Raw genomic sequence first — 25,566 nt, 5'->3', positions numbered from 1 at the left:
TCGCATCGTTTGTCCGCGTCTCGCGCCACAGCGTCCTGTCTCCTTAATGGAGATAAGATTCCAAGGACCGTCTATATACGTGGCTATGACGGGATTTGTTGATCCGGTTATGTTTACCCGTACACAAAGCTCATCCCTGGAGATTAACTCGGTTGAGAGACTGCTCCTTCTTAGTCTGAAACGGTTGCCCCTGGTGCCAACCCCAAAATTCACCCTGAATAACTAATTTCAAACACCTTCTGGCTTAATTAATCGTTATCTGCGCAACCGGTTGCACGATCCACCTATTCTTCAAAGACCTTTCTATTCGGACCATTGAACCACTTAATTAATTGCTTCACACGCGAAAGAAGCGACTACTTTTCATCTTTTTGTTGCAACAATTTTCTCACAGAGTTACCTAATCGACGATCAGCAGGAGATAACTAAAAGAAACTGGTACTCCGAGTGTGACTCGACTCGATGTTGATCCAACGAGAGAATATTAATTAAACAACCATCGATACGAACCGCTTGAATAATAAATTCGGTATCGTAGAGAGATTATTATCGTTAATAATCAGGGGGTCGTGCATTATTTTGTATAGTGTTTTGCGTGAACCGTTTATTCATTCATATATCATTGCCCCATTCTTCTTCGGAATACCGTTTAACTGTAATTACCAGTTTCTCTTTATTTTCGTAAATTGAGAAGGACGCAACTTGAAATTGCTTGAATTAAACAATAATCGGAATAACAGGGAAGTTCATGGACGAACAATGGAATTTGAATACGAGATAATTACGACGACGTTTTATAAGCGATAGAAAGATAGGATCGTAAATCACGAGGCTGATCTCCGACATGACGAGATCGTAGAGATAAATATACATAGAGTTCGTGGTCCCTGAAAATACGTGGCTCCTATTCTAACCGATTTTTCTATGTTCGTGGCTGGCGTTCACATCTGAAAACGAATTTCTCCCTTTGGCAAAAAGAAGAAATTGAAAAGGAATCTCTTTGGAGACCAGAATTGACCAGATCTACAGCAAAGTAAATTCATTCTGGTCTGGAAACGAAGAATCGCACGCTATCAAAGGCGACCGAACGGCGGCAATTTAATTGCTAGCGACGCGGAAAGTAAGCGTCGACCGTGTTTATCGCGTTTCGAGAACTCGAGCAACGATCGTTTCGACAGTCAGGAACACACCGCCCGCATAATTTAGTCGGCGAAATTGTACCATTGCCAAAGGCGTTTGCGAAACAGCGGGATTTCCCAGCGCCCTTTAATATAGTGTCTTGGAAAACTAACTGAATTAAGATCGCTACATGCACCGATCGTTCGAATATTCAGGACTTGTTCGTTAATTAAAACGTTCTATATAATCGTGAGATATTTCAGTTTCTTAAATAATTTACACGTCGTGTATATTGATTTTTTATCTGCGCGTACATATACCGTGCTTGCAGTAAAAACACATTAGAAGTTACGTTTTCCAGATTTTAATGAATGCACATTTTTCCATTCTTTTCGAGATAAAACAAAAAGATACTCCTGTCCCTTCAGATTTTAGTGCTGCGATTTTCAAACGTTGAAGATGGTCAAAAATAAGGAATCGATGATATCAGGTTACCCCCGATGGCGACGTCATGTTTCACGAAGCAACCGGTAACGCGAGACAAATTCTAGCCGCAAAAAAGTTGAAACCGGCATGCAGTTCTTGCTTCTCCAGGGTGAACTTGTATGTAAACCGCGAAGACTCGGCTCGTTCCGCGAGACTTTCCAGATTTTTATGGTTCCTCGTTGAAGGGAAAGCGTCCTGTCCTCGATTCCTCTATTCCATACCAGTCCCTTGTCTTCCTGTTTTATTCCCCTTCACTCGCGCGCGGTATCTCGACGCGGAGGACGCGATAAACGATCGCAGCAACGATACCGACGCAACGATCGAAAGTTTAAGCATTTTCATTGGGAGCAGCGTGCACAGACTTGTGAAACTTTCACGGTTCTCATTCGCAGTAATTGTCAATTTACTCGTTACGATACATTTGACACAATCAGGTTGCCGGCATCGAATAGCCGATAAATTTTCAGCAAAAGTTCTCTTCCAATAAATGTCACGATAATTCACATGACAACGAGGAAATTGAGAAATAGTGGCTATATATGAACGTACGCTATAGCGTCTACGTACTGTGTCTATTATTTTATTCACCAATCAATTTATGTTTCGATTTTTTCCCGGCAATTGCTTTTTTTGCGATACAACGCAAAAAGGGAAAGAAGGGAGAGAGAGAGAAAGAGAGAAAGAGAAATTAATTAAAGTTTTGTTTCCACAGGTGCTCGTGAGTTTTTCGGAGGACGTGGACAATGAAATCGATGGATCAGTTTACGCGCAGAGCAGTACCAACAATATCTCAAATATTTATACCAACATGGATACCATACATATGGAAACATTTTGATAGATTTTTAGTTCATTCGTGTCTACAATCGATACATCGTTATTGATTTTAAATTTCTGTTTAATGCGCGTTTTTACACAATTTAGTAGTTCATTTATCGACGCGTGAATCTCGTGGAGACTTCTGTGATAGCTTTACTTCTGTTGAATAGCGCTATGTTGGACGTATTGTAAGGGCTTTCAACTGTCGCATCAACAAACAAGTGCACACGATTGATTAGTTACGATATATATAGATATATATACAACTCGCGTATGATACAAATTTTTATATACATTTGACATTTTACAAAGTTACTCCATTCGAAATGTTTACGCGAAATTTATTATTCTGGTTATACGTTACCTATAATTAATAGATGTTTAATCGACGTTATATGCGTTAATATTATTCTATAAGCCGTTAATTGATCGCCGCGTGTACGATAATCGTAGCTTTAATTTTAGTACATATGTATATCATCTTCTTGTTCGAATACAGAGGCATTCGCGGATAAGTGTTTACTTCATCCGAGATAAAGTTGGATCGCGTTGCATAAAGTGAAGAAATCAGGTCAACTATTGAAAAATTTCCACACGACCCGACAGATACATAATATTTGTCAGCACTCTTCCTTGTATGCCAATACAGATTAATTAATGCAACGATTAATTGTATTATAGATAAATATTATATAATATGTGTATAAGATTTTACTATTTTCCATGTTATTAAGTGTACAAGTTTAGAGTTCCTTATTAAATGTAAAGAGAGAGAGAGAGAGAGAGAGAGAGAGAAAAGAAAAACGTCGTTGTTAAGCAAGTTTCACAATATTCGATTAATAGAAATTATCCGACGCGGCGTCAAACATAAGGAGCGAAAAAAATGAAATTAAAGTTAAACAACGATATCTTTCGAGTACATAAATTGATTCTTATCGCTCTTAAGTACACGTTCTTTTTATTACGCTAGATATAATTGAAAAATTCGCGAAAACCGATAAAACAAGGTGAAACTGTTTCGTAATTATTACGTTAACCCAAAGCGATTCGAGTATTTATCGATTATACCAGTAAAAATCGGCACGTACGGAAACGATACGCTACATTTTATACGTTGCAAATGAAATCTCTATCCTTATCGCACCACGTAATTGATCGAACCACTGATAGTGGTCGTTATCGATAACGCGGGGCTATAACCATACAGTCGCGAAAAAATTCGAACACGTCAAATCAAAACGTGTACCGGTAACACTTGCGATTGCAGAAAAGAAGAGAAAGAGCCTTTAACAATGGCGAACGATGCATTTCATCGATGAGACTCACGTCAGCCACCTTTCATTCCCTTTAAATTACGTACTCGTCGGTGAACCGTCTGTCTATACGTCACTAAATGAAACGTTGACGCTGCCGAGACCTGAGCGAAATATTCGCAAAACTGGGAATATCCTGGTTTTGATTTTCTTCTCTAGCGGTGTTCTCAACGATTTGATTCGTGCTCGGTGTACTCTCGTGTCGACGGAATTTTCATCGGTGTCAGCGAAACGATCGAGTCGTTCCGGGTAAGAGAGGAAATATTTGGCTGTATTTTCGTGGCTACACGAGCGAGGTGTCTCCATGTATTTCGATTCGTTCGATTCTATTCGCAGTGCGATCTTCCAATTGAAATAGAGAACAGCCGTTTGTCTTTGTTCGCGTCTACGATCGGCAGACGGTAAATCGAACGTGGATACTTGCGCAAAAGAGGTAAACAGAGAGATACTAGCAGCTAATTAGAATCGAAGAGGAATCGAATCGGTGTTTGGTCACTCGTTTCGCTTCCTTCGGCTTTCCACGGTTTATATCGTATCGAATGGCTCTTTTCCAGATTCGCAATCGCAACTGTTTCTCGAGTACGCGTGGAAACGGTCGTTGAATCGTTCCATTTTATTGGCCATACATCGTTTTAGAACCAGCGTTTCATTCGTCGTTTTGTTTTTTTCTTTTTGTAGAATTTCTACATCTCCGCGAACCAAATTCTAACCCGATACAAATGTAAACGATAGCTGATGGAATTTTGAAATACTTTCGCGATAATTCTAATTCGAACGAGAATGACAAGTTTTAGAACGGACTTCTCGTGCAATTTCCTCGATTAAATAAACGTTGCGATAGAGGGTAGACAGTGGCCTTTTAAAGCAAAACCAGGCAGCGACATTTGTCATGTGCAGACGGAGAAAGCAACGAGAGGACGGAAATTATACCTATTGCCAGAGGAAGCATCTGCGGGGATAGAATCATTTCTCCGTTCTGTTCGTTAAGTAGGGAACGGTAATTTCATCGAACCAACTCCTGCGTTTCCGACGCCCTCATTATTGTTTCTATAGTCGCATACCGCGCTCTATTTTATTTACAATGGCGAGTATCCGCGGATTTGTCAGCCATCCGTAAGGATGCATGGTACGAAGAGTAACTCTCGACCGACGAAACACGAATCAACGTTTACCGAGAGGCTCTTCAGTTCTATAAGAACATTGTTCTCGCATTGAAATTGAATCTTTCTTGAAATTTATTTGTTCGTACTTCGTTAGAAAATTATGTATTACAGATTAAAGGTATCTCTTAAATTGTATAGTATAGTCACTAGTTGGATCGATCTAGTGGCTCTCGATTAATTCACAAAACTTTGCTTTTACGCGGAACAAAAAGGAATAAAAAAGTAGATAAAGAGAGAGAGAGAGAGAGATTAAGGGAAGATATATATTTTTCGATGAATCAAACAAGTATTAAACTCGCATTAACGTTATTAACGTTCATCTGGCTGATCGAGGATTCGGCTCGAATTAGCGTGAATATTAAGGAGCACTCGGACCGAATTGGCTACGTGACAAGACTCGGTTACCTCCGGTCGACAGGAATTTAGGATGGAAAAGAGACGAAGACAGGGATTAAGTCTCATCGATTTCGTTCGATACAGAGGGACACGTTATTAGCTCGGCTGGATTCGCTGCTTTACGAGAAGAATGGGGAATTAGACGGGGTTGATCTTGAATTAAACTTTCGAGAAAGTACGGAACGGAATCTCACGTGGCGCCGGGATTTAAATACGGAGGAGACGATTTATCGGCTCCATTTGCACGGCAGCGGATTTTCATTTCTACTGTCGAACAGCGGCAAGAATCGATCAATAAGGAGAAATCGAGATCGGGGGTGTGGCATAAGCTAACGATCAAATCGAGACATGTTTCATTCACGATTTATAATGTCGTTTCTGATCGAGCGTGCGTACCAGAAATTTGTTGTCGACGATATGAAACCGGTTCTCTTGCATTTCGATCGGCTTTCGCGCTAAACGTTGCTCTTTCATATCCGATTCTTTGTATTCGTATACCTACAATTGTATCGATATTTTCGGGAGGGGAGGAAATTATGAAATTAGGTGAGAAGGAGAATCGTAATTATTTTGAATACGGTTGAAAAGAATGTTTCGTTCGAACGAGCAATAATTAAGCTACATTGTCCAGCGTAATAATTAAATACAAATTATAGGAGCTTCATGTATTATATATTATAAATTGTGACATTGCTTATTAATAAAGCAATAAACTGATCGTTCAGAAAATTATTTGATATTTATCCGTGTTATGTGAAAGCCAGTATTTTAATCAAATCCTTCGCGAAACGCATACATCATCGCTTGTACGTTACGAAACATTTAATGCAATTAAGATATGCATAAATGAATGCTGTAATTACAAGATGAAATTGGTGTTTAGTCACCGCGTGTATTATTACCAAGAGTAGGTTATGCTCACATCGAGATATTTTATTAAAGCCTACGTTTAAAATTAACAAGTGTTTCATGGCTTATGAAATGTAGGCGTCAACTGATCGATACAACTGTCGTGTGAGATATTTTTATACCTAAACGTTCGCGAATATCATTAGAGTAATGCGCGCGTCTATTGTTAAAGAAACGCGAAACAACCGAGAATACTTGGCCAGGACTATCAAGGGTACTTCTGTAACGTAATATTTTGCAAATCTCGAAACATCGTATTTCCATATTCTTTCTAACGAAGGAAACGATCGGTCCGATTAAATTGGTTCCCGTAATCTTTCAACCTCGTCGAACCTATAATGGCTCTTTAGTTTCGAACTAGTCCGCGAGATAGACAAATTATCCGTGTTGTTAACGACGGTAGACACGATGATGGATCGATGATCGATGTTGTTTAACTATGTATCATAACGATATCAATTTGCCATCAATTTACATGGAATCGATGTAAAGGATATCGTTTAAGGCGCCGCCGCCGAGACAGGCGTAACTCTTCGAACAGGAATTATAGAAACTTGGAGAACCGATACGAAACAAAAAGTATAAACTATTTCTCTTTATTTTCTAATCTTTTTCACACGATTCTCTGTGAATTTCGATTAAAAAGTATTTCGATTACACGATTTCGATTACAATTACGATTACGATTGGGAATAGAACGAACATTGCAGGAAAAGCATTCAAAGTTACCGATTGATTTTATAAAATTCCCTCGCGGAGAGGATCCTAGAGGACCTAGACTGGTAGAAGTAATGGGCGCGAAATTATTCCAAGCGTTTTACTGGCGCATAGGGAACTGTCGCGAATACAGGTAACCAAGCGAATCGGAAAACCGGCTACGTACTGCGAAGCTTTGGTTAAACTTGGAAACAACTGCTGTCATTTGCAGATGCGCTCACCGACCGGGCGACGTTCGCGGAATATACATCCTTACTTTGGAGAATAAGAAAACGTGGCTGCGTAGTCTCGGTGCGTGCACCGAGTACCAACATAGTGCGTGTTTACTTCCTTTTTCATTAAAACGCATGCACTTTCAAGACTAATTTCCACCGGTTGTTTGACCATTTAACGTTATCTCGATCGATCAATATAAATCTTTCACGGAATTAACGTGATTCGAGGCGCGAGTACACATTGATTACGTTGATCATATAGACAAGTCGGTCCAATTGATCATCGAACAATCAACGACTTAACAAACAGGTATTCTGTTTTTAATAAGCAGATAACGATCTGCTGTTCAAACTTTCGGACGATCGACAAATGGCAAAATACGACAGAATGCAAATGGCCTGTTCCAGTACCGAGAAATCTCTCGTCTTTGTGTACGCAAGTTCATCCGTGTCGGTGTGCCAGTTACCCAGCCATTAGCCAGTGCATACAATGCGTCGGATGCACTTGTAGAGAACGATCGCAGCAGGCTTCGCGACACGACACGAGACCGTTCCGCTCAATGCTGATTCTCTATCGACCTTCTTCGAGCACCTTCCCGAACATATCTCTCTTCAGTCGGCGACAGTAAGTCGGGTTAAGGGACTAAGCCGAGGTTTTCTCTTAATTATTATTTAATTTGTACTTTACAATTTGTCCAGCTGGACATTTGGTAAATTTTTCTAGCTTAATTAAGCCGAAGTGTTTCATCTTCGGAATGGCTGTTTCGCTATGGTCAACGATTTTGAGTTCTGGTCTATTCGGTATGGAAATTCCTGTTCAGAGTTTGTTACGTCCGGTGACCCTTTACGTCACCCAGAATCTACCCCTCGGTCGAGATGGCCATTAGCCGTGCAAATATAATTAGTCGGGTCGCAATAATCCTAAGGAACTGTATTAAAACTAAGCATTTGTATTTTATCGTTAGGGTCCTTAATCGTTATACAATTATTGCTCCATTACGTACAAAATGGGAAGGTCGCGTTTTTCCCATGTTCAACGGTCATTTCCGCGAGTGACCAGTAGTGGGGCGACCAACACCCAGCAATAGTTTTCCTCTGCGACAGTGTAACGTCAATTCACATCGGAGACCAGGCCACACACCGCGGACAGGATGGCAACCCAGATGTCTGCACATCCTTGGCGCGTACCCTCAGTAGTCTTAAGTACCCACCAGGGGTCTTGGAATTTTCATAGTTAAGGTCCTTCGGACCAAGCGAGAATTTCTTGTCTTAGATTTCCCTTTATGTTTATTGTCTACCACGTGTTAGCATAGAAAGTTGGTTTTCTTCACATCTGGTATGTTCCGTTAGCAACTTTCTCGCGAGGGCGGCTAAAACTCTTCCTGGTCCATCAACCGTCTTATTATCCAATCGGAGACGGTGTCTACTGCCCTCACTTTCTTAACCAAAATTGTCATCAACAAATCCGATACTTATAATACTTATAAATTATACCTATCTATAATAAGTATTAACTTATCGTAAATAAACAGCCATGTCACTGCGCCACGCCAGAAAAATTACTGAAAATTCTCAACGCGAGAATTGATTGTAATTTCAACAAATAAATAAAAAAAAAAAAAAAACAAATCCGATAATCCCGTGTCCTCAGACACACCCACCCCTAGCCTTCCTCAGACACAGTATCGTCAGTAAGACTTACTTATTCTATATTCTTAGAATAGTCAACGTATCTTCACCGGTCTTTACCCTTATAACAATCGCGTACTTAACGTATCATCGTAACTAAGTTTTACACAACGTGGTTGGAGTGAATTGTGATTTATGTTAATTCAGTGTGTATTACATGGCGATTGCTGAATTCATAATAAAGTTTAATTAAAACAAAATTAATAGTTGTGTTACGACTCCGCTATTTTATTTCATCAACCAACCCTTAAGTTTACGTGACAACAGTGTGACATCAATCACATCTCAACCTACATCAGTGATAAGACATCGACCGCCGACTTCGGACTTCTTTGGACACATCGCCACCTTATCATCATAGCATAGACCAAGACTGCGACGCACCTTAGTCCACATCAGAGATAGGATATCCGACCTTCAGACACTTTTCCACATCATAACCTACACTTAGCCCCTCAACATCCTAAAACTAAAACGTATATAAACCGAGACTTCACTTGCTCGGGCAGTTCTTGTTCTTCTTCTAGTTGCTGTACTCATACAACCCCTTTTCTCCGGTTCGGTGTTATTCTTGTAAGTGTTAACATTTATAATAAAGTTTTATAAAGGAAAATTAGTAGTTGGGTTCACGACTCAGCCTTCTTACTACACTCCAAGTACCAACTTTACGTGACAACAGCGTCGTCATCGAACTTCACTGGTTCATCGTCCTCAGATCGGTCAACATCTCTTCACTAGTTGTCATCTTTAGATCAGTCTACATCTCTTGACTGGTTTTCCATCTTTAGATCAGTCATCTGTTTAACTTATATCTATACGCACCGAGCGTAACTATTTTGTCTACAAGTTCGTGGAATAAAGAGTATGGTACTTTGTAACCTGTTATTCTCAGTGTTATAATTAATTCAACCACCTCTATTATCCTAACCGAATTAGGGGATCGATCACTTCGTGGTATCGATTATATAATCGTAACGGGAATTTACGACTCCCGTTGGCGCGCTTCCTCGCGGTCGCGTCTCTCCGTGAACGATCGAACAGGGTTTATCGTTGTCCTTAATCTACGATACAGATGACACATTTGCTATTTTTTGAAATTTCCCACGTTACACGTTATAAAGTTTACAAATCGGATCACATCGAGAAGGTAATTGGTATATTTTAAGCGCTCGACGTGTCATAAACTTTGACATCTGATGAGAACTCGACGATAGTCCAAGGACGACGTCGTCAACTGGACGTTAGACCTTCGACCAGGGACGCACAGATTACCACCTGACAGGAGACGTTGACGAAAACACATCCCCTAGACTGACAGAATATAAACACCAGGAGCTTCGAGGGAAAGAGACTCATCATGCACTCGCCTACGTTTAAACTCTGCTACTTACGTTTCATATTCTTACGTTTATACCAAACACTTTAAATAAACATACTAATCGCAAGCTTACTAGAAATCTTTAATGTACCTTTGGTGTTAGTATCGTTCAAGGTTGGCGACCTCAACAGAACAGTTGCAACTTGACCGATGGCCACCTAGTTGATAGGTCGCAATAGTCTCTGATATAGAATCCCATAAAACTCGTTCGTTGATCGAGAACCTACACCAGAAATTTTGTAAAATGCTCGTTGCTTTTTTTTTGCTGCTACGTGTAAATCACGCGTAACATGCTGTGAATCGAGTTGTAATCCATGCAAACCTGCGATTTGACCGCGCGTAGAAATCGATTCGGTGGTTCGAGTAATTTTTGCGGAAAAATGCCGCCACGTGACGTTTGCGGAAGGGTGGAGGAGGAATTGGTTTGTCGCGGAGGATCGGTTGTTTGTTGCACGGTGGTTTATCGATCTTCCTGTCATCGTTTAACGGTTAACCGCCGTTTAACACTTGAAAATCAGTCGGCTGCCAGGGCCCGGCAAACAACAATTTAATTTCCCCGTTATTTACTTTCGACACGGCTTAGTTACCGGTGCCAGACGATCGATCCTTTTTCCCGCCAAGATCGAAATACTCGACAAGGGCTCTGTTATCACGCGAAATGCGATCGATTCGCGTGGCGAATGTTATCGGCTAAAGAAGAACTTAAAGACAATCCGCGCATTTCTGTTACTCGTTGTTATCAGATAATTCGGCAGACTCGATGGAGCTGCGAGTTGATTTATCTCGCGGCTATTAGCGAGCCGGATACTTCGAAACGCGATTTTTATTGACATACCGGTTATAAATGATTTTGAAAACCAGTTTCTTATTTATCCTATGTGAATCAACATGCCTTCACGCGAACGCTAAACTATGCACATCGTGAAAACTGCGTTCTTTCTTGTATCGAGGAATCGATTAACCTTTCGCAGGGTCTTCGTTTCTTTCTAAAAGAATTTCATTAATTGGATGGCCAAGGAAAATGGATGGCCATTAATTAAGAGCGATTTTAGCCTCGTGAATGAACATCGTTTAGTCACGATACGCGAGTCAGCGATCAATGAACAGACCCGAAAGAAAATTATGCTAGCGGAATCGTTGTTCCGTACGAATAATTCATACAGAACGAAACGAGAATAAACGTAGCCTCTGGCGTGCAATAGGGATGGGCAAAGAGGGCGCAGAGGTGGGAAACGACGTAGCCATTACTATCGGAAATTGAAACGGACTGAATTTATTCGGTCACCCTCGCCTTCCCTCTCGTAGATTCTCGTTTAGCTTCTCCATCGTTCCTGCCGTGCAACGAAAATATTATACCGATACACGCGGATCGAAGAGGTTGATTGTACGGAAAATTTCGGGAACATCCAGTGGAAACTTCGAAGCACTGTGGAACCAGAGTGCAAGAACACTCGGAACTGATAAACCACTCGAACGTTCGGATTGCTGGATAGCGGTTTCATGTCAAGATCTTCCAATGAAAACATGTTTTCGAATTTATGCTCACGTAAGGAATACCTCGCGAGAATGCTGGCTCATCGGATTACTCTAACGTGACACGTTCTATCTTATCGCCGGCAAAGGTATCTTTTATACTTGTTTGTCTTTGACTCGTGAAAACGAATAGGAAAACAACGAGACAGACACGTTGACGTTAATCGAACAGCGAAGAGATCTTATGTCAACGATGATCCATAGAATCCGTGTTCTAATCAGAACGAGGGTGCATGCCAAGAAACTAACGATGAAAGCCGATTGACATAAACCGCTTTGCTTGATTAGAACACGTCTTAGTGGAACGTGATCGCGTCTGATCGAATATTGTGCAGCATCGTCGATTCCTTGAGGAGTGCAGGTCGCGAACTGCAGCAATTCAATCAGTTTCCTGGCTCCACCCTTGCACCAACTGATGGAGAGGATTGTCTAATTAGATTAATCCACCGAATATGTCTCGAGGTGAGCCTCACACGTAGGCATAACGATCCATCACCGAATAGAGGGTAACAGAAAGGGAGAACAGATAGATAGATAGATAGGTAGAGAGAGAGAGAGAGAGAGAGAGAGAGAGAGAGAGAGAGAGGAAATGGCTTGGCATTTAATTCAATTTCGAAGCCGCAGTCTAATTGGGCTGACTCCGATATAATGAACGATTAATTTTAATCGATTCGGTGCTGTACCGGCGTCAGAAAGGCGTGACTTGGCAAGTCGCTTCTTTGTGAATCCGATCGTGGCACATCGCATATTGAACTTCGGTAGGAAACGCAGTATTCGTGAAAACCAGTTTAATCCGCTTTCGGCTTGCCAATGTCTTCACTTTGCACTGATAGAGAACTGCGTCTAATTTCATCGACTACGTATCCTTGCCAAAGCCGCAAGTGGTAATTCCGCGCAAACGTGCTCGAATCTATCAATTGTTTGCCATTGTACGCGCTTTGACTTAACCGGTTACATTGCTATCTTTTCCATCTATTACTCGCAATAATTTTGGCAATTTTATTTTTGCTAATTCCATTCTATTCTTCTAGAATTTCCACCGTGTTTTCAATTGGCGATGAAACGAAATTTTTTTGTCCACGTCTCCTTTAAGTCTTCCAAGGATAAAGAACACCATGTGGATATCGGTTGGCGAAAAATAGGTCGTCGTTCGCAGGAAGCCTCGCAGGCGTCGATCTTCCGGACTCAAGTTGAATATATTGCTTGCTGCTTAGAACCGAAAGGATGTATCTAATCAAATCGATTCTCGTTTCAGCGAGAATTCGTCCTGCGGCAACTCGAATACACGAACGTAACGATCGATCATGTATCTCCGCTAGGTATTCTCCGTTTAACCTGCTTCCCGTCGTTACGCCGACGAAGACAGGTCTCTGAGGATGGCAGCAGTGATCAAGATTAATCGTATGTAAATTACCCAGGTGCCGCAGGGAAGATCTCTCGAGATTCAGGGACACGTATGACGCTGTTTCTCACGACGATAGAATCATCCGAGATTTTGGTAATTGAAAATAGGCCCGGCAGATTATGCCGTCGATGCCTGACAAATCTTTGCTCATTTGCATGGGACGTCGTGATCTCGTTTCGAATGCGGAACGTAGCTTCGATTCATCGGCCAAGCGTTGCTGCTCTTCGTTACGCGCGAATTTAGAGACGTGGAAGGCGTCTTGTTGCCACGAATTGCTTCCATCTTTTTCATTAGACCAGGTGCCATTACTTCGTGTAATTGGAACATGTTCGTCTCGTTTGTTACAAATTGCATGGATCTTTGAATATCATTAAATTGGAGCATATTATTAATCTCGGAATTAAGATTAATAATCTGTGGAAGACACAATGTTTGTGTTGAAATAATATTATTTGGGATATTTATTAAACAATTATTACAGGAAATATAAGTGAGTGTTGTGGAATGTAGACAGTTGACTAGTTATTCTTAGACTCACTGACTTAGTTACCCATGGCCCTTGAAAAGGTTTTGAACCCCATGCAGTAAAGAGCGTGACCTGAGTAGATATCTGTGTGGCGTCACATGTGCCACGGAACCTTCTAGTAGCTTCTCGACGTGCCCAATGTTCCATCCATATCCTTACGCTTCTTCCGCCGAATTCTCAAAAGAGCATGCACGTGTTAGCCGCCGCGGTACATCTCACGAACGAACTAGTGGGGATATCGCTGGACAAGGAAAGGAAGAATCCGTTCGATCAATCACCTCATCTGTATGCGATTAATATCGTTGTATTCCAACACATATGAAATGTCTTATAACTCTAAAACATATTATCTACAAAACAGAATGCACAGAAATTTCACACGCACCAATCTAATGATTCGATGCAAGGAAATAGGCAACCCCCCAGCAATTCTAGATGACGAGGTGGGGGTAGTTCTAGATCACTTGGGTGGAAGGATAAAAAAGTAATTGGGAATACGAGATTCATTTATTATGGTGGACCGTCGCTACAAAGCTACAGGGTTTAATTCAATTTTTTCTTAAATCGTTTCGATGAAAGTATTGCAGTATCGTGGACAGATTACCTAAGAAACATAGGGCGAATCATAAACAACGTTGTTGATATTATGGAACACGTACGTGGTGGGGCTATGAGAGAAGACAAAGGGATATTTAAAGGAGAAGGACGAATTAACAGGCAGTCGTAAGTTGAGAGTCGAGTTGTAAGGAGTCGTTAACTAAGAGCCGAGTTGTGAGGAGTCGAGAGTTGAGTTGCCGAGTTATCGTGAGTTGTAAACTATTAGTTGTGAGTTGTAAACTATTAGTTGTGAGTTGTAAACTATTAGTTGTGAGTTGTAAACTATTAGTTGTGAGTTGTGAATTATCCATTTAGTTGTTTCAGTTATAGCACATTACCGTATTTAGTTTACGTTAAATAAACATCGTTTCCTGTTTAATCCATTGTAAATAGATCCGTCTATCAATAAACCTATCATATAGGATAGAAATCATTGGAAATCCTAATTTCTAATATTTCTGAATAAATAAATCCTATAGTATTAAATATTAAATTATTCAGACGTTTCATTTTTACGGATTGTACAAGGTCAAACGAATGGATAAGAGATTTATTCGTATTTGTAATTTCGTGTTATGTGTGATATTAATTTTACATATATTATATCGTTATAAACCTCAAATTCTTTATCCTTAGACGAGAAGCGTATGATATTAATATAAATTTTTTACGTTAAACTTTGACTTTTTACGTCTAACAGATTTTGATAACGAAATTCGTGGGCCCGTGTAATCCGTTTCATCGGTGATTCGCCTTATCGCACAGATAAACTTTAGTGAAATGTATGCCAGGCAAGTGGGTTAAGTGATCGGTCGAGTTACCGAATCGAGAAGGCAAAAGTGTACCGGTAACGAACGAAGGCGTGACTTATTCATAGAGGACTCCGTCGTTCTGTGATCCTGACCGCGAGTGAATAACCGTAACAACGGATAAATTACGGGGACAGTATACGATGGTTCGCGTTTGCAAAATGCATGAAACGTCGCGTGAATTTCGTTTCGTCATACTCCATGGCTTTCAATGCCGTTGAATATTTCAACGCGTTAATACCGGTCGAATTAACGATATTTTTTCCACTGCCCTCCGATTTTCCTATCCTTTTTTCACGTTGTCCCTTTTCCCTGTTTCTTTTTTTCATATTCGTTCGCGTTGTTATCTAGAATCTGCTCGCACAGCAGTAAAATTTTTCGCGGCGTATCCGCGCGTACAAGCTGCGGCTGTAACGCACAAAATATACGGCCATTGAAATTTAATTACGAGCCGGTGCTAACGTGACGCGTATTGCGCGGTCCCGAGGTAGAATCGACGGTTTTTCGGATGGAAACGCGTGCCTTTTAGCGTTCAACCCTCGTGACTCGATGATTCACGGCCGATCGATTCCGGCAACCGGTGTTATACGAGCAAACAATGGTGGATGTGATCGTTATAGCTTCAGAATTTTGAAAGACATTGTGTCACGGCTTCTTACTCGTATCAAACTCGTAGATACGATCGAAAAACAAATTAGCGGTAGTTACGTAAGCAGTCATCCGAGGCTCGAGAATTTTACGTAAGTATGGTTCGTGCTGATTAAAGATAATACGAGACTTTCTTGGTCATTGAGTTCCTTAGCATCCTCGGTCAGTGATGTAAATTGATTTGCAAAAAATATTACCATGAGTCGTGGATCGAATAGGTTTGTCTGTCTCGTAATTTATTTTACACGCTTCGAACGAACGATTCTCTGGAAAAGCAATCAACCTTGAGAGCCATCGTTCACGACGATCTTGAAACGATTACGTGTTTCTAGCGAGAAACGCGATAACTCCATTTCAAACAACACTTTTGCTAATGCCTCGATGATCATCCGAATCGTGGAGTTTTCAGTGCAGCCCTGTGACGTCAATATTGTTATCTAATTGAACGTAAATGGAAATCGTAAACAACCAAATTCGATTCGCCTTTTATCACGTTACACTGGATTTTCGACGAAATCCCTTTTTCCTGTAATAGGCAATCGTTGTAGCGGGGTTACCGTGTTAGTCACTGGCCGAATTTATTTCGCGATAAACCACGTGGCGTTATTACTTTACTCCCCCATTCATTAGTTCGCCGTTTGTGAAAATTGTTTAGTCAGCTGCGAACACTAGTAATCAGTGAATTATCGCGGTTACTTATTAGCGAATAATTGAAATCCGAATTACGTAATTAAACTCGTGGAAATTTTATTGTCAGTCGGAAGATACTACTCGACTCCCATCAATCTCCTTGGTTTTACAACGCGGTCTGCGTTTTCCTCCTTCGTTGATTACTTCTTTTCTGCAAAGATTAGCTCGCTATTCTTGAGTCTCAACGACCGTTTCTTTGCTTACCGCAAACCGTCGACTTATCAGTTCCTTATGTAACGTGTCGAAAACATTTGTCATTTTTATATAGAAATCGTATCATGGTTTAAAATAGCACTCGCGTCCATTTGCATCGCGTCACAATCCCTTCTATCGATCTACATATTTTCAAACATTTTCCGATGAATCAGCGATTCTTTTCCAAGATTTTCCACTCGATTCATCGCGTGCAGAGTTAAATCGCACGGATCTCGTTCGATCGTTCCGGATTCACGGCAATCGATCATTGTCTTCCACTTTTTCGCTCACGAAAATCCTTAACCGTATAGGAAATCACGTTGAACGTACAAAGAGAAGAAAATGTAATGTTCTTTGTTGTGTTCCACGCGTTTCGGTGTGCACGGTTTCGTGGCAGAACCTGACACTTGCGATGGCATGCACACCGGCGGTGAGCAGACTATAGGCAACGCACACATAGGCAAGAACGCAACATGGCAACCGTGGCAGTGTGGCAGGACGTAGACGATGGTTATACGTAGAAGTTCCAGTGGCAGGGGGTCAGTGTAAAACGGCCTTCTGTCCGCAACGTGTCGAACGTCGTTTCTATAAGCGAGTCAGTTGCCGCAGTGTCACTCCAGTTCGTTTACAAACACGTCCCACAGCCAGAAACCGGAGTGGATCGTTTCGTCGTTTGGTAACACGACAGAAAGTGTCGAAACGTTGTGGCCATCGTCGATAAAACACGCTGACTCGCAGTGTACGAGGATTAAAGGTAAATCGATGGAGATATATAGGGGCTGGATCGCGATTTCCACCAACCGGAACACGCGCCACATACAAAAGTATTTCCGCGTATTTTCTGCACGTTGCTCCGTATCAACATCTACCGCTTTCCTTCTTTTCCAGTTGCTAAGCAACGCGTTACTCCTGTTAACGAATTCTCGGCATTCCCGTCTTTTAAATGCAACCGAGACTCCATTTCGTTAAACGTTGATCTTATCGGTCTCTTCGAGACATCTCTTCCCTCTTAGAATTTTCGTCCGAAAACAGTGTACAACGCGTGATTTGATTCAAATTTCATTGGAATATCAGCCTTTTCTTATAGCGTTGTTTATTCAGACATAGCACATACGACACTTTGGTCAGTATATAGCGGTACTCAGCATTGGTGACAAAATTAGGCGTTCTCTCTAGTAGCTTCCAGAAACATGCTTCTCTCTTCGTTGAAAACACGAGCCTCTTATTTCTCCGCAATACTCGCTGTGTCGATTCGCTGTGTAAAAGATCTGTCAGATGTCGAAAATCGAAGTCTGCGTTGTCTAGATTTTGCTCAAAGGTCGTCTCTTTGTAGAAGAAAGTTTTTTCCCCGTACGAATCTCGTAAAATTTCGTCAACAAATCCCTCCTGCCCCCTTTTTATTCTCAAAAACAACGTATTCGAGCGTAAGGCACACTGATTGTTACGTCGCCCTACGATGTTACGAGTGTTTATGTTTTCATTCGCGTGTTAGGTGTTTTCGTGGAATTTAAAATTTGGTGAAACCTCGAAACCAGTTACTCCAGCCATCGCACAACACGACCAGGTAAAACTGTTCTGTGTTAGCTTCGCGTATGATACTTTGGTACACTTGTATGCGTGACTCGTCCCATTGGTCGTATTCGACCTGGTCGAGCCAGGTAGCACAGAGTGTTACCAGTTTTAGTCTTGGCTCTGCTTTAAGGATGCACGCAACGCCACCGGTTCTACGACGAGATATCGATTTTTCAGAATCCGCGTGGCCGAAACATGTGCGCTTCCGGTTTAAATCTCGCGCGTTCTATTTCGCCGTTGTTCCTATACTTTCTGACTCGTATTTTTAAACGAGGTCATTGTTATCACTGATCGTCGCCTAATCCGATGACTGTTTCCAGAAGAATTTAAAAATGTAACAAAGGTCGCCTGGTTGGCCTCAAGGTGGGGAGAGCAGTCGTAACTATGTCGAGCGTACTGTCCACGAATAACTATTGATAAATTAGAAACACTTATACCTAAATTAAGAAGTTATCCATATGAAAATAAGTAGTTAGACGTAACGAAATATCGTGATATTCTCGACGACATTGTACTGCACAGCTTTAAACACGAAGCGTAATCGGTGACACGGTATACTATTGGTATGTGGACTTTCGAAAGAAAAGTTTCGTCGATTCGTTTGCGAACACGTATGGTCGTGATACAAAATACAACGGACATTTTTCGAATAGCGTTGGATGGAACGAAGCGTTTGGGATTGTAGAAAACCGCGTTTCAATCGTGTTTAGAGCAGCGAACGTGTAAACATTCGCGATTCTTTATCTGGTTGGAATTCGTGTACGATGCATCGTCGCATAAAATGAAATTCGTATAGCAGAATTCGACTAGAGTAAAATAAACAGACATTGCGCGAGAGATTCCCGTTTCTACGTATTATATTATTTTGTTAAATGTGTCGAACACGGAGTATCGCGTTCGTCGAGCGCTCCAAAACGCGATTCGAGCGCGTGGATATGGCCTTCGTGCAGAAAATAGCCCGCCGATCGTGAATCACGCGAGATAGCAGGCTCGCGAGCAGCTTTTCGATCGTCGAAACAGAAGGAATCACCTTCAGAGTCGAACGCGCTTTTATCTAAAGGTCTACAAACAAATCTTACGTCAGCTTGATAGCGGGGTACAAAGGTAGCTGCACGCCAACTTTGAAATTCACCAGCTTAAGCGACCATGTTATTATCTTAAACCCAGCCCATTTTACAACAACGTAGTGTTCGCGACATTCAAACGTAGCTTATACGTCGACTTGCAGTTTCAAAGAGTATACCGCGTGGTGTACAACGTAAAATTGGTTCTTCTGCATGGACGAACGATATCTACGTATCTGCTGTTTACAAAGTAGAAGATTCTTCGGAATATATAATACAAGTTTCTAAAGAATCTATTCTTGACCGAGGTTTCAGGCCAAGTGTCGCGTTGTTGCGATGCTTCGGCTTACCAGAAAGCATTATCGCTTTCCCCACTCCGAGCAAGACCCTTACACAGCATTCGTTTCAAGTTTCAAGGCCTAGGCAGCATGACATCAGGTCATTTGCCATCACCCATTTACACATACTTGAGTTTCGTTTTCCGCGTCTCGAGTTTGACGCCAGTCTGCTTAATCGATTCAACTTGGTTTTCCACTTTACACGATGCTTGAGTAATGTTCCGTGGGCGAGAAAAACGTCGTACGAACGCGCTCCAAAATCTTACGTAAGCGGCAAGATACGCGAAAGGCGGTGCACATTATCTCGGCGGTGCAAGAGATTTTTCTGCCAACGTAATGGAGCAAGGTAAACGAAGTCGATTAGTTGGCTGGAAACGCGTGGACGCGATTCTATCCGTTCATTGTCATTCCCGGCAGATGAATGGCCGCATATTTTCCTCGCGGAACCCTATATCCCGTGGAACGTTGCTCTGCTGGCGAACGTGTACCGCATGGGAACACCCGTTCTATGTACTCTCGCCGTCATCATGAACGAGCTATTCTCTGCGACGTTCGAGTTACTTTGCGCGTGTACGCGTCCGCTCCTCTTTGATCGGCCAAAAATAAAAACGCCCGAGGTGAGTCGAGAGAGAGACATGGGTGAAAAGAGAGCGTCTCTTGGGTGTTGCGAGGCCGCGCGTACCCGTCACGGTCGATCGGAAAGTTCCGTGGTGTCTCGTTCGAAACGCATCGTTTCATTTAAATACGAGTCGTGTGTGTGTAGCTCTGCTTATGACACTACAGTCACCAGAGATGATTAACGTTTCTAAGACGCTTGGATAGCGAGAATTCTAAAGTCAAGTACGTTTATCACAAACGACGAGCGCGATGAATAAAAAAGCACGACAGAAACGAGCTAGGTTGGAACGATCCGATCGGCCAGGGACGTAGTATGCAAATCAAATTACGCTCGTAGCGATTTTCCATCGAAGGCTACCAACGTCCAGGCCGCATTAGCGGGATCGAAATTATTTAGAGGATCGAATCGGGCCACGGGGCAATATTTTCCGCGATAATGAAATTTGTTGCCGGGCCAAGCCTGGCGATCCGTTCACCACGAAATTTATGTATATCCTGTGTTTCGGCCGCGATGCATCATTTTGCCCCTTGACAAGTAATTAAACGGCCTTTCTATGGCGATCGTGCGCGACTCCCTTTGAAAATGCAGGTTCGCGTGTTTAATTTAGTTTTTGAAACGCGCGGCGCGTACCTCCTCTACGAAAGGAATAAATTAACGTAAGTAAGCGCTCGATGATCAGTCGTTTTTTTTTTGCTTAAAAGCAATCGATATATATATATATATATATACGACGATTCTGCAGATCTTCCGCTTTTTCATCGGTTTTTAAACGTGTCAGATTATACAAGACATTCAATTCGTACGCGTCTTTGTTTTACGTATTGGACGCGCTATCGTTGCATTCTATGAAACACTGGCTGATGAATATGCGACCGTTTCTTGGACGTTTCAAGACCAAACGAGGCTCTCACCTTTGCAACGTTTTGTAAGCATTTGCTTATAATAAGAATGACATCAGCGATCTGAAATAAACCGCTGCGTTACCCAAATCGACGTGTATTCTGTCGTTTACTTTAAATGGAAATATTCGTTATCTGTTTAAAGCTGAATTATTCAAGCGAATGGCGTTCAATTTTTCAGGAGAATTTTCAGTATCGGAACTAGATGACACTTTGCAAAAGTCGCCTTCGTCGATCGTCTACCAGATTGTCAGACGTTCTATTCGAAAGATCGATGCTTCCTGTTGCTGTGTCTGGCTCGTATAGATGGAACGCGGGGCCTGCAGGGATAAACGTACTGCGCAACGTTTCATCGTCTATCTTTTTTCACCCTGTTTTTTGTACCTCGATTCTGCATCCTGCAGAAGTGCAGCCTTGAAAGCTAGCTCGCTCGCATCGCTCGTGCAGACAGTTTCTTCGTTGTCTTATTACAGATAACGATAACGCATACCGAGTCACGGAGGTAGATAAAAATACGAATTGCATCCTCCCCTTTGACGTTAATGGGCAACGGTTTTATTGCTTGTGAAAATGACCAGCCGCCCGGTTCTTTGTCTTGCTTTCGAGCTTTTTCATTTACACTGACGCATCGCATGTTTCAATTAATAAATAAAACATTAATTCCGCCGTGCTATTGTACGACACCTGAATAATACATTTTATCTTCTAAAATTCCTGAAAAAGAAAAAAAAAAGAAAAACATAGCACAACCGGTGCCCGGAATAAAATAATCGCGATAAGCGTCACGTAAAAAAAAAAGAAAGAGAAAAACAAAAAAGTCAATAAAAAATAGGGAATATCGAGGAAAGTTTATCAAACAGGTAACAACTCGAACGATTTTGTATCGATGTAGAGTGGCGATGCTTTTTTCCCTCGCCCATCTAAAGTTACGATACTTTCTCTCTTTTTTCCGACTGCAAAACGGCGCGTTATCCCGTGGAGGGTAATAACGAGTCTCTTGAACATGATCGTATGATGAAACTCGTTTCAATCGGAAGATTTCGTTCCAAGGTGCCGCGTGAAAAATGCAAACGCCAGTTAACGTGAACCGTGCACATGCATCCGTATCTGCATACAACTCGACAAACTTATTGCACGAATGCGTTTAACAACTGTGATTTCCGACTCTGGGAATCGCGTATCGATATCACTGACGCATCCATGGCGTTCTGTGAAGCAACTGTTAATATTGATTTTCCGAGTTGCTCGTTATTCGATGTCCTGGATATTTCGATAAGCTCCTCTTTCCTGAACGTTGCAATAGTTACTGGAAATTAAACATCTGTAGTTTCTCGTGTAATCCCATAAGTTGCTCCATTTTTTGATTGGTTGTAATTTTGAACCGGGTTCGGATCACATAAGAGAATTGATAGCTAAATCGAGAGATATTTCTATAAACTCGTTCGCTACATAGTTAACAATTAAGATCGCGATTCCTGTAAATACGTAGAGCCACTGTGAAAAATATTCGAATTATTACCGTAACAAAGTTTTATAAATACGTTATGTGTATTATGTAAATCTTTCATGAAATTTCATTAGCATCGAAATGACACACGATTATCGTGATTATAGTGGTAGAATTTAGAACCAACGTAGATCTGTATATGAAAGTTACAAGACGTTTATTACAATGATATATCTAATAAAACCGTATCGTATATGTCGTACGAACAGTTCCCTTAAGTATATAATTGCTAAATGTGCTAAAAGTGACTGAATGCGTTAAAATATCGTGTACCTTCTATGTACATTCTCGAATTTGTTTTAAACTCTACCGGTGTGATCGTCACAGTTGTATTTCAATGTTGTAATCATTTCTTTAACACACGTAGTATATTAAGGAAAAGTTTCCATAAGTGTTTAAATACTTTAATGACCTACTGTATATATGGAACATTAGTGGAATAGCCTTTCCCAAGGTAATTTGATAGTTTGATCGTTGGTGACTCGTAATCACATAGCCGGACTTCTAATATCTCGCGTGGTTTCCGTTTGTCGGTCACTCGAGGCTCTCACAAACGTAAACACTCTTCAATTTCACTCCATTGTTATTATAATATCCATTTACAAAAAATTATACGCGATTGATTTTCACTGTTGATGGATTATTTCTCAGAAGTCGAATATTATTCCTATTACGAATTTAGTCGGCAGGAAACGTCGATATGGCGCCCAATCGATCGAGTTTACGACCACGCATCCCAGAATTATCCAGCGTACGCAATTACGACTTCCCATTTAGCCACGTTCCCCCGGCTTTCCTTTCTTGCCGATGTTCTCGCGCAATTTTAGGTGGATCGATCGAGAAGTTCCGACCGCGTCCTAATGGTTGCCGCGTTAATACACGTGGAAGGGTAGCCTCTATAATTTGCGCGGCGTGCATGTATGCACGGAACAGGCGACCAGAAAACAAGCAGAGAAAATGATCGTCGGCCTAGTCGAGTCGGTGCTTTCGAGCGATTCGTTTCTTGTCTGAAAATTTGCACAGCTTATCGATCCTCCGCGGTTCAACGCTTTTGTACCAGATCCTTCCACTTCCGATTCGAAGGTGTAGCGTAGGTGAAACTTCTTATTTTAATTTCCTTGCAAAGACACTGGGATATTCGTTTGGAGCAAATTGTTTTCAGATATTCGAAATAATACTCGTTTACGATAAATCTACATACACAGGACGTTTTCCACGTATAGCATATTCTCCACGTGTTCCGGCTCGAGTTTCGTTCGTTCGCCAGTTTCAACGTGTCAGTCCTCTTCAGCGTCGTGCCGCGATGTTTACAGAACGTCAGCACACTGTGAGTCGATGCAATAGCTGGGATCCGCTGCTATCGCGAAAGCTTCCGATAAATCTACTAGGTCGAACGAGTGTGAGCAACTTCCTGGTAAAAATCTACTTGCCATACGTAGGCCTTTAGAAACATCGAGAATAAAATTTCTTCTGAATAAACGTTTCACCAAGTACTCCGATTACGTCGATAAATCGTTGGTCCGAACCCACGCGTTGTTTTGAAAGATAGTGAAACAAGATCGGAGAAACGTTCCAGCAACTATCAAGCGGTTTGGCAATCTCACAATGGGTCGGGAGATTCACCGGAGTCTACGAGGCGATCGATCGCGTTGTAGCGAAAGCTACGATCGGTGTGCGTGCACCTTTAAGTACATAGCCTGGAGATACACCATCGATCGTTGCAGAGGTCGACGTACTCGCGTTAGCTCGAACTTTCGTGCAATTTATTGTCCTGTTCTTAGAGCGAACGATCCGTTGTGTCGGATCGGAGTCGAACCTGAATCATGCTCGCGGTTGCTCGACCGATTGAACGCCATCTGCGAAGGTCAATTAGCGGTAAAATTCATTATGAAACGAAGCAAAAAGAGACTGCTGGAAGGAGCTGGCCAGAGTAGTACGGTTCGCTAGTCACGATAATCCTTCCTGAGAGCCGAAACTTCGAACGCGAGAACTTTACGAAATTTTCTGTTACGAAAATTAGCGAAGTCGCTAATCTAATTTTGTAACTTGTCTTTTTATCAAAGTTTAACGTATCTAAAAGGTTAGAACGTTCTATTCTTATCACGAGTATGACACGTTTCGATCGGTTGTTTTTTATCTTTTCGTCGATGGTCGTCAATTTCCTGATAACAACAAGGTTATCAGTCGATCTCGATGAATTCCTTTTCCAGTTAAGAGAAGCGAAAGCTCGCGGTGTGACGATTTCCCTCTGTTCTTCTGCGAAACCGGTCGCGCTCGACAGTATACAGTAGCTAAACAAGCTGCACGGTAGTTTTCTAGTGCCTTCATTGTTCAATGTCAGCGTTTCTTGTTCGACTCGGTCTAAGCTAGATGATTGGTAGACGCGTAGTGTATAGAAAACCAGAGAGGCTTTCGGTAAAGAAAAATCGCGTAACAGCCGGTCTGCCGTTTTTCTTCGCGATCTCTATAGCTGCCAAGAATGCTACTTTCTTCGAGATATTTTTGTAAGTACGCTTGTTCTCGATGGGTACGAAAGAGTCGATCGAACTTCTTCCATTGTCTATGCATACGTAACCTCTGATACGAAAAGTTGAAAATATTTCATCAAATTCAACATTCTCTTGCCCTCAAAGAGAAAATATTATCGTTTCACTGAAATAATCTTTCGATAGAGTCCAGTAAATATTCCCATGCAAATGCAAGTGGAGGCAATACGGGACCCTAAAAAGGGAAATATTCCGTGGCAGACTCTTTCGAACGGTTCTCCATGTCTAGACGTACCTTCGTGTTTCATCTGCCCAAGGCGTCGTCGGAATTCCTCGCTCGGAGGGAAAACTGAAATTTTCTCCGACTACGGTGCACCAAAACTCCATTCCCCTTTTTCCAGTGTCCGCGTCGCGTCACAGCGTCGTCGCCTAAGTGGGTGGGAGGAGGGAAGCAAGGGGTGGGAGAAGGAAAGT

The 25,566-nt window shown here is 41.7% G+C and overlaps 2 protein-coding genes across 5 annotated transcripts in view; both read left to right on the top strand.

Moving 5' to 3' along the window:
- Nucleotides 1-6,025, top strand: part of LOC126868363 (ATP-binding cassette sub-family A member 13) — a 31,785-nt gene extending 25,760 nt beyond the window's left edge. For both annotated transcript variants that reach the window (XM_050623696.1, XM_050623695.1), the window contains one exon: nucleotides 2,318-6,025. In XM_050623696.1, coding sequence (XP_050479653.1) covers nucleotides 2,318-2,443 — 126 coding nt within the window. In that variant the 3' untranslated portion in view covers nucleotides 2,444-6,025. The remainder of the gene's footprint in view (nucleotides 1-2,317) is intronic.
- An 11,116-nt stretch (nucleotides 6,026-17,141) lies between these two features.
- The window catches only part of LOC126868365 (multidrug resistance protein homolog 49), a 75,070-nt gene continuing 66,645 nt past the window's right edge, over nucleotides 17,142-25,566 (top strand). For 2 of the 3 annotated variants that reach the window (XM_050623707.1, XM_050623702.1), the window contains exon 1: nucleotides 17,142-17,361. The gene's annotated coding sequence lies outside the window, so the exon portion shown is untranslated. Of the gene's footprint in view, nucleotides 17,362-19,908; nucleotides 19,928-25,566 lie in introns of those variants that run through there. The other variant, XM_050623703.1, reaches the window with a different exon arrangement.

This window comes from Bombus huntii, chromosome 8, assembly GCF_024542735.1.
Source record: "Bombus huntii isolate Logan2020A chromosome 8, iyBomHunt1.1, whole genome shotgun sequence".
NCBI classification, from domain to species: Eukaryota; Metazoa; Arthropoda; class Insecta; order Hymenoptera; family Apidae; genus Bombus; species Bombus huntii.
The sequence above is the reverse complement of the archived record's forward strand: the minus strand, read 5'-3'. Positions and strand labels throughout refer to the sequence as shown.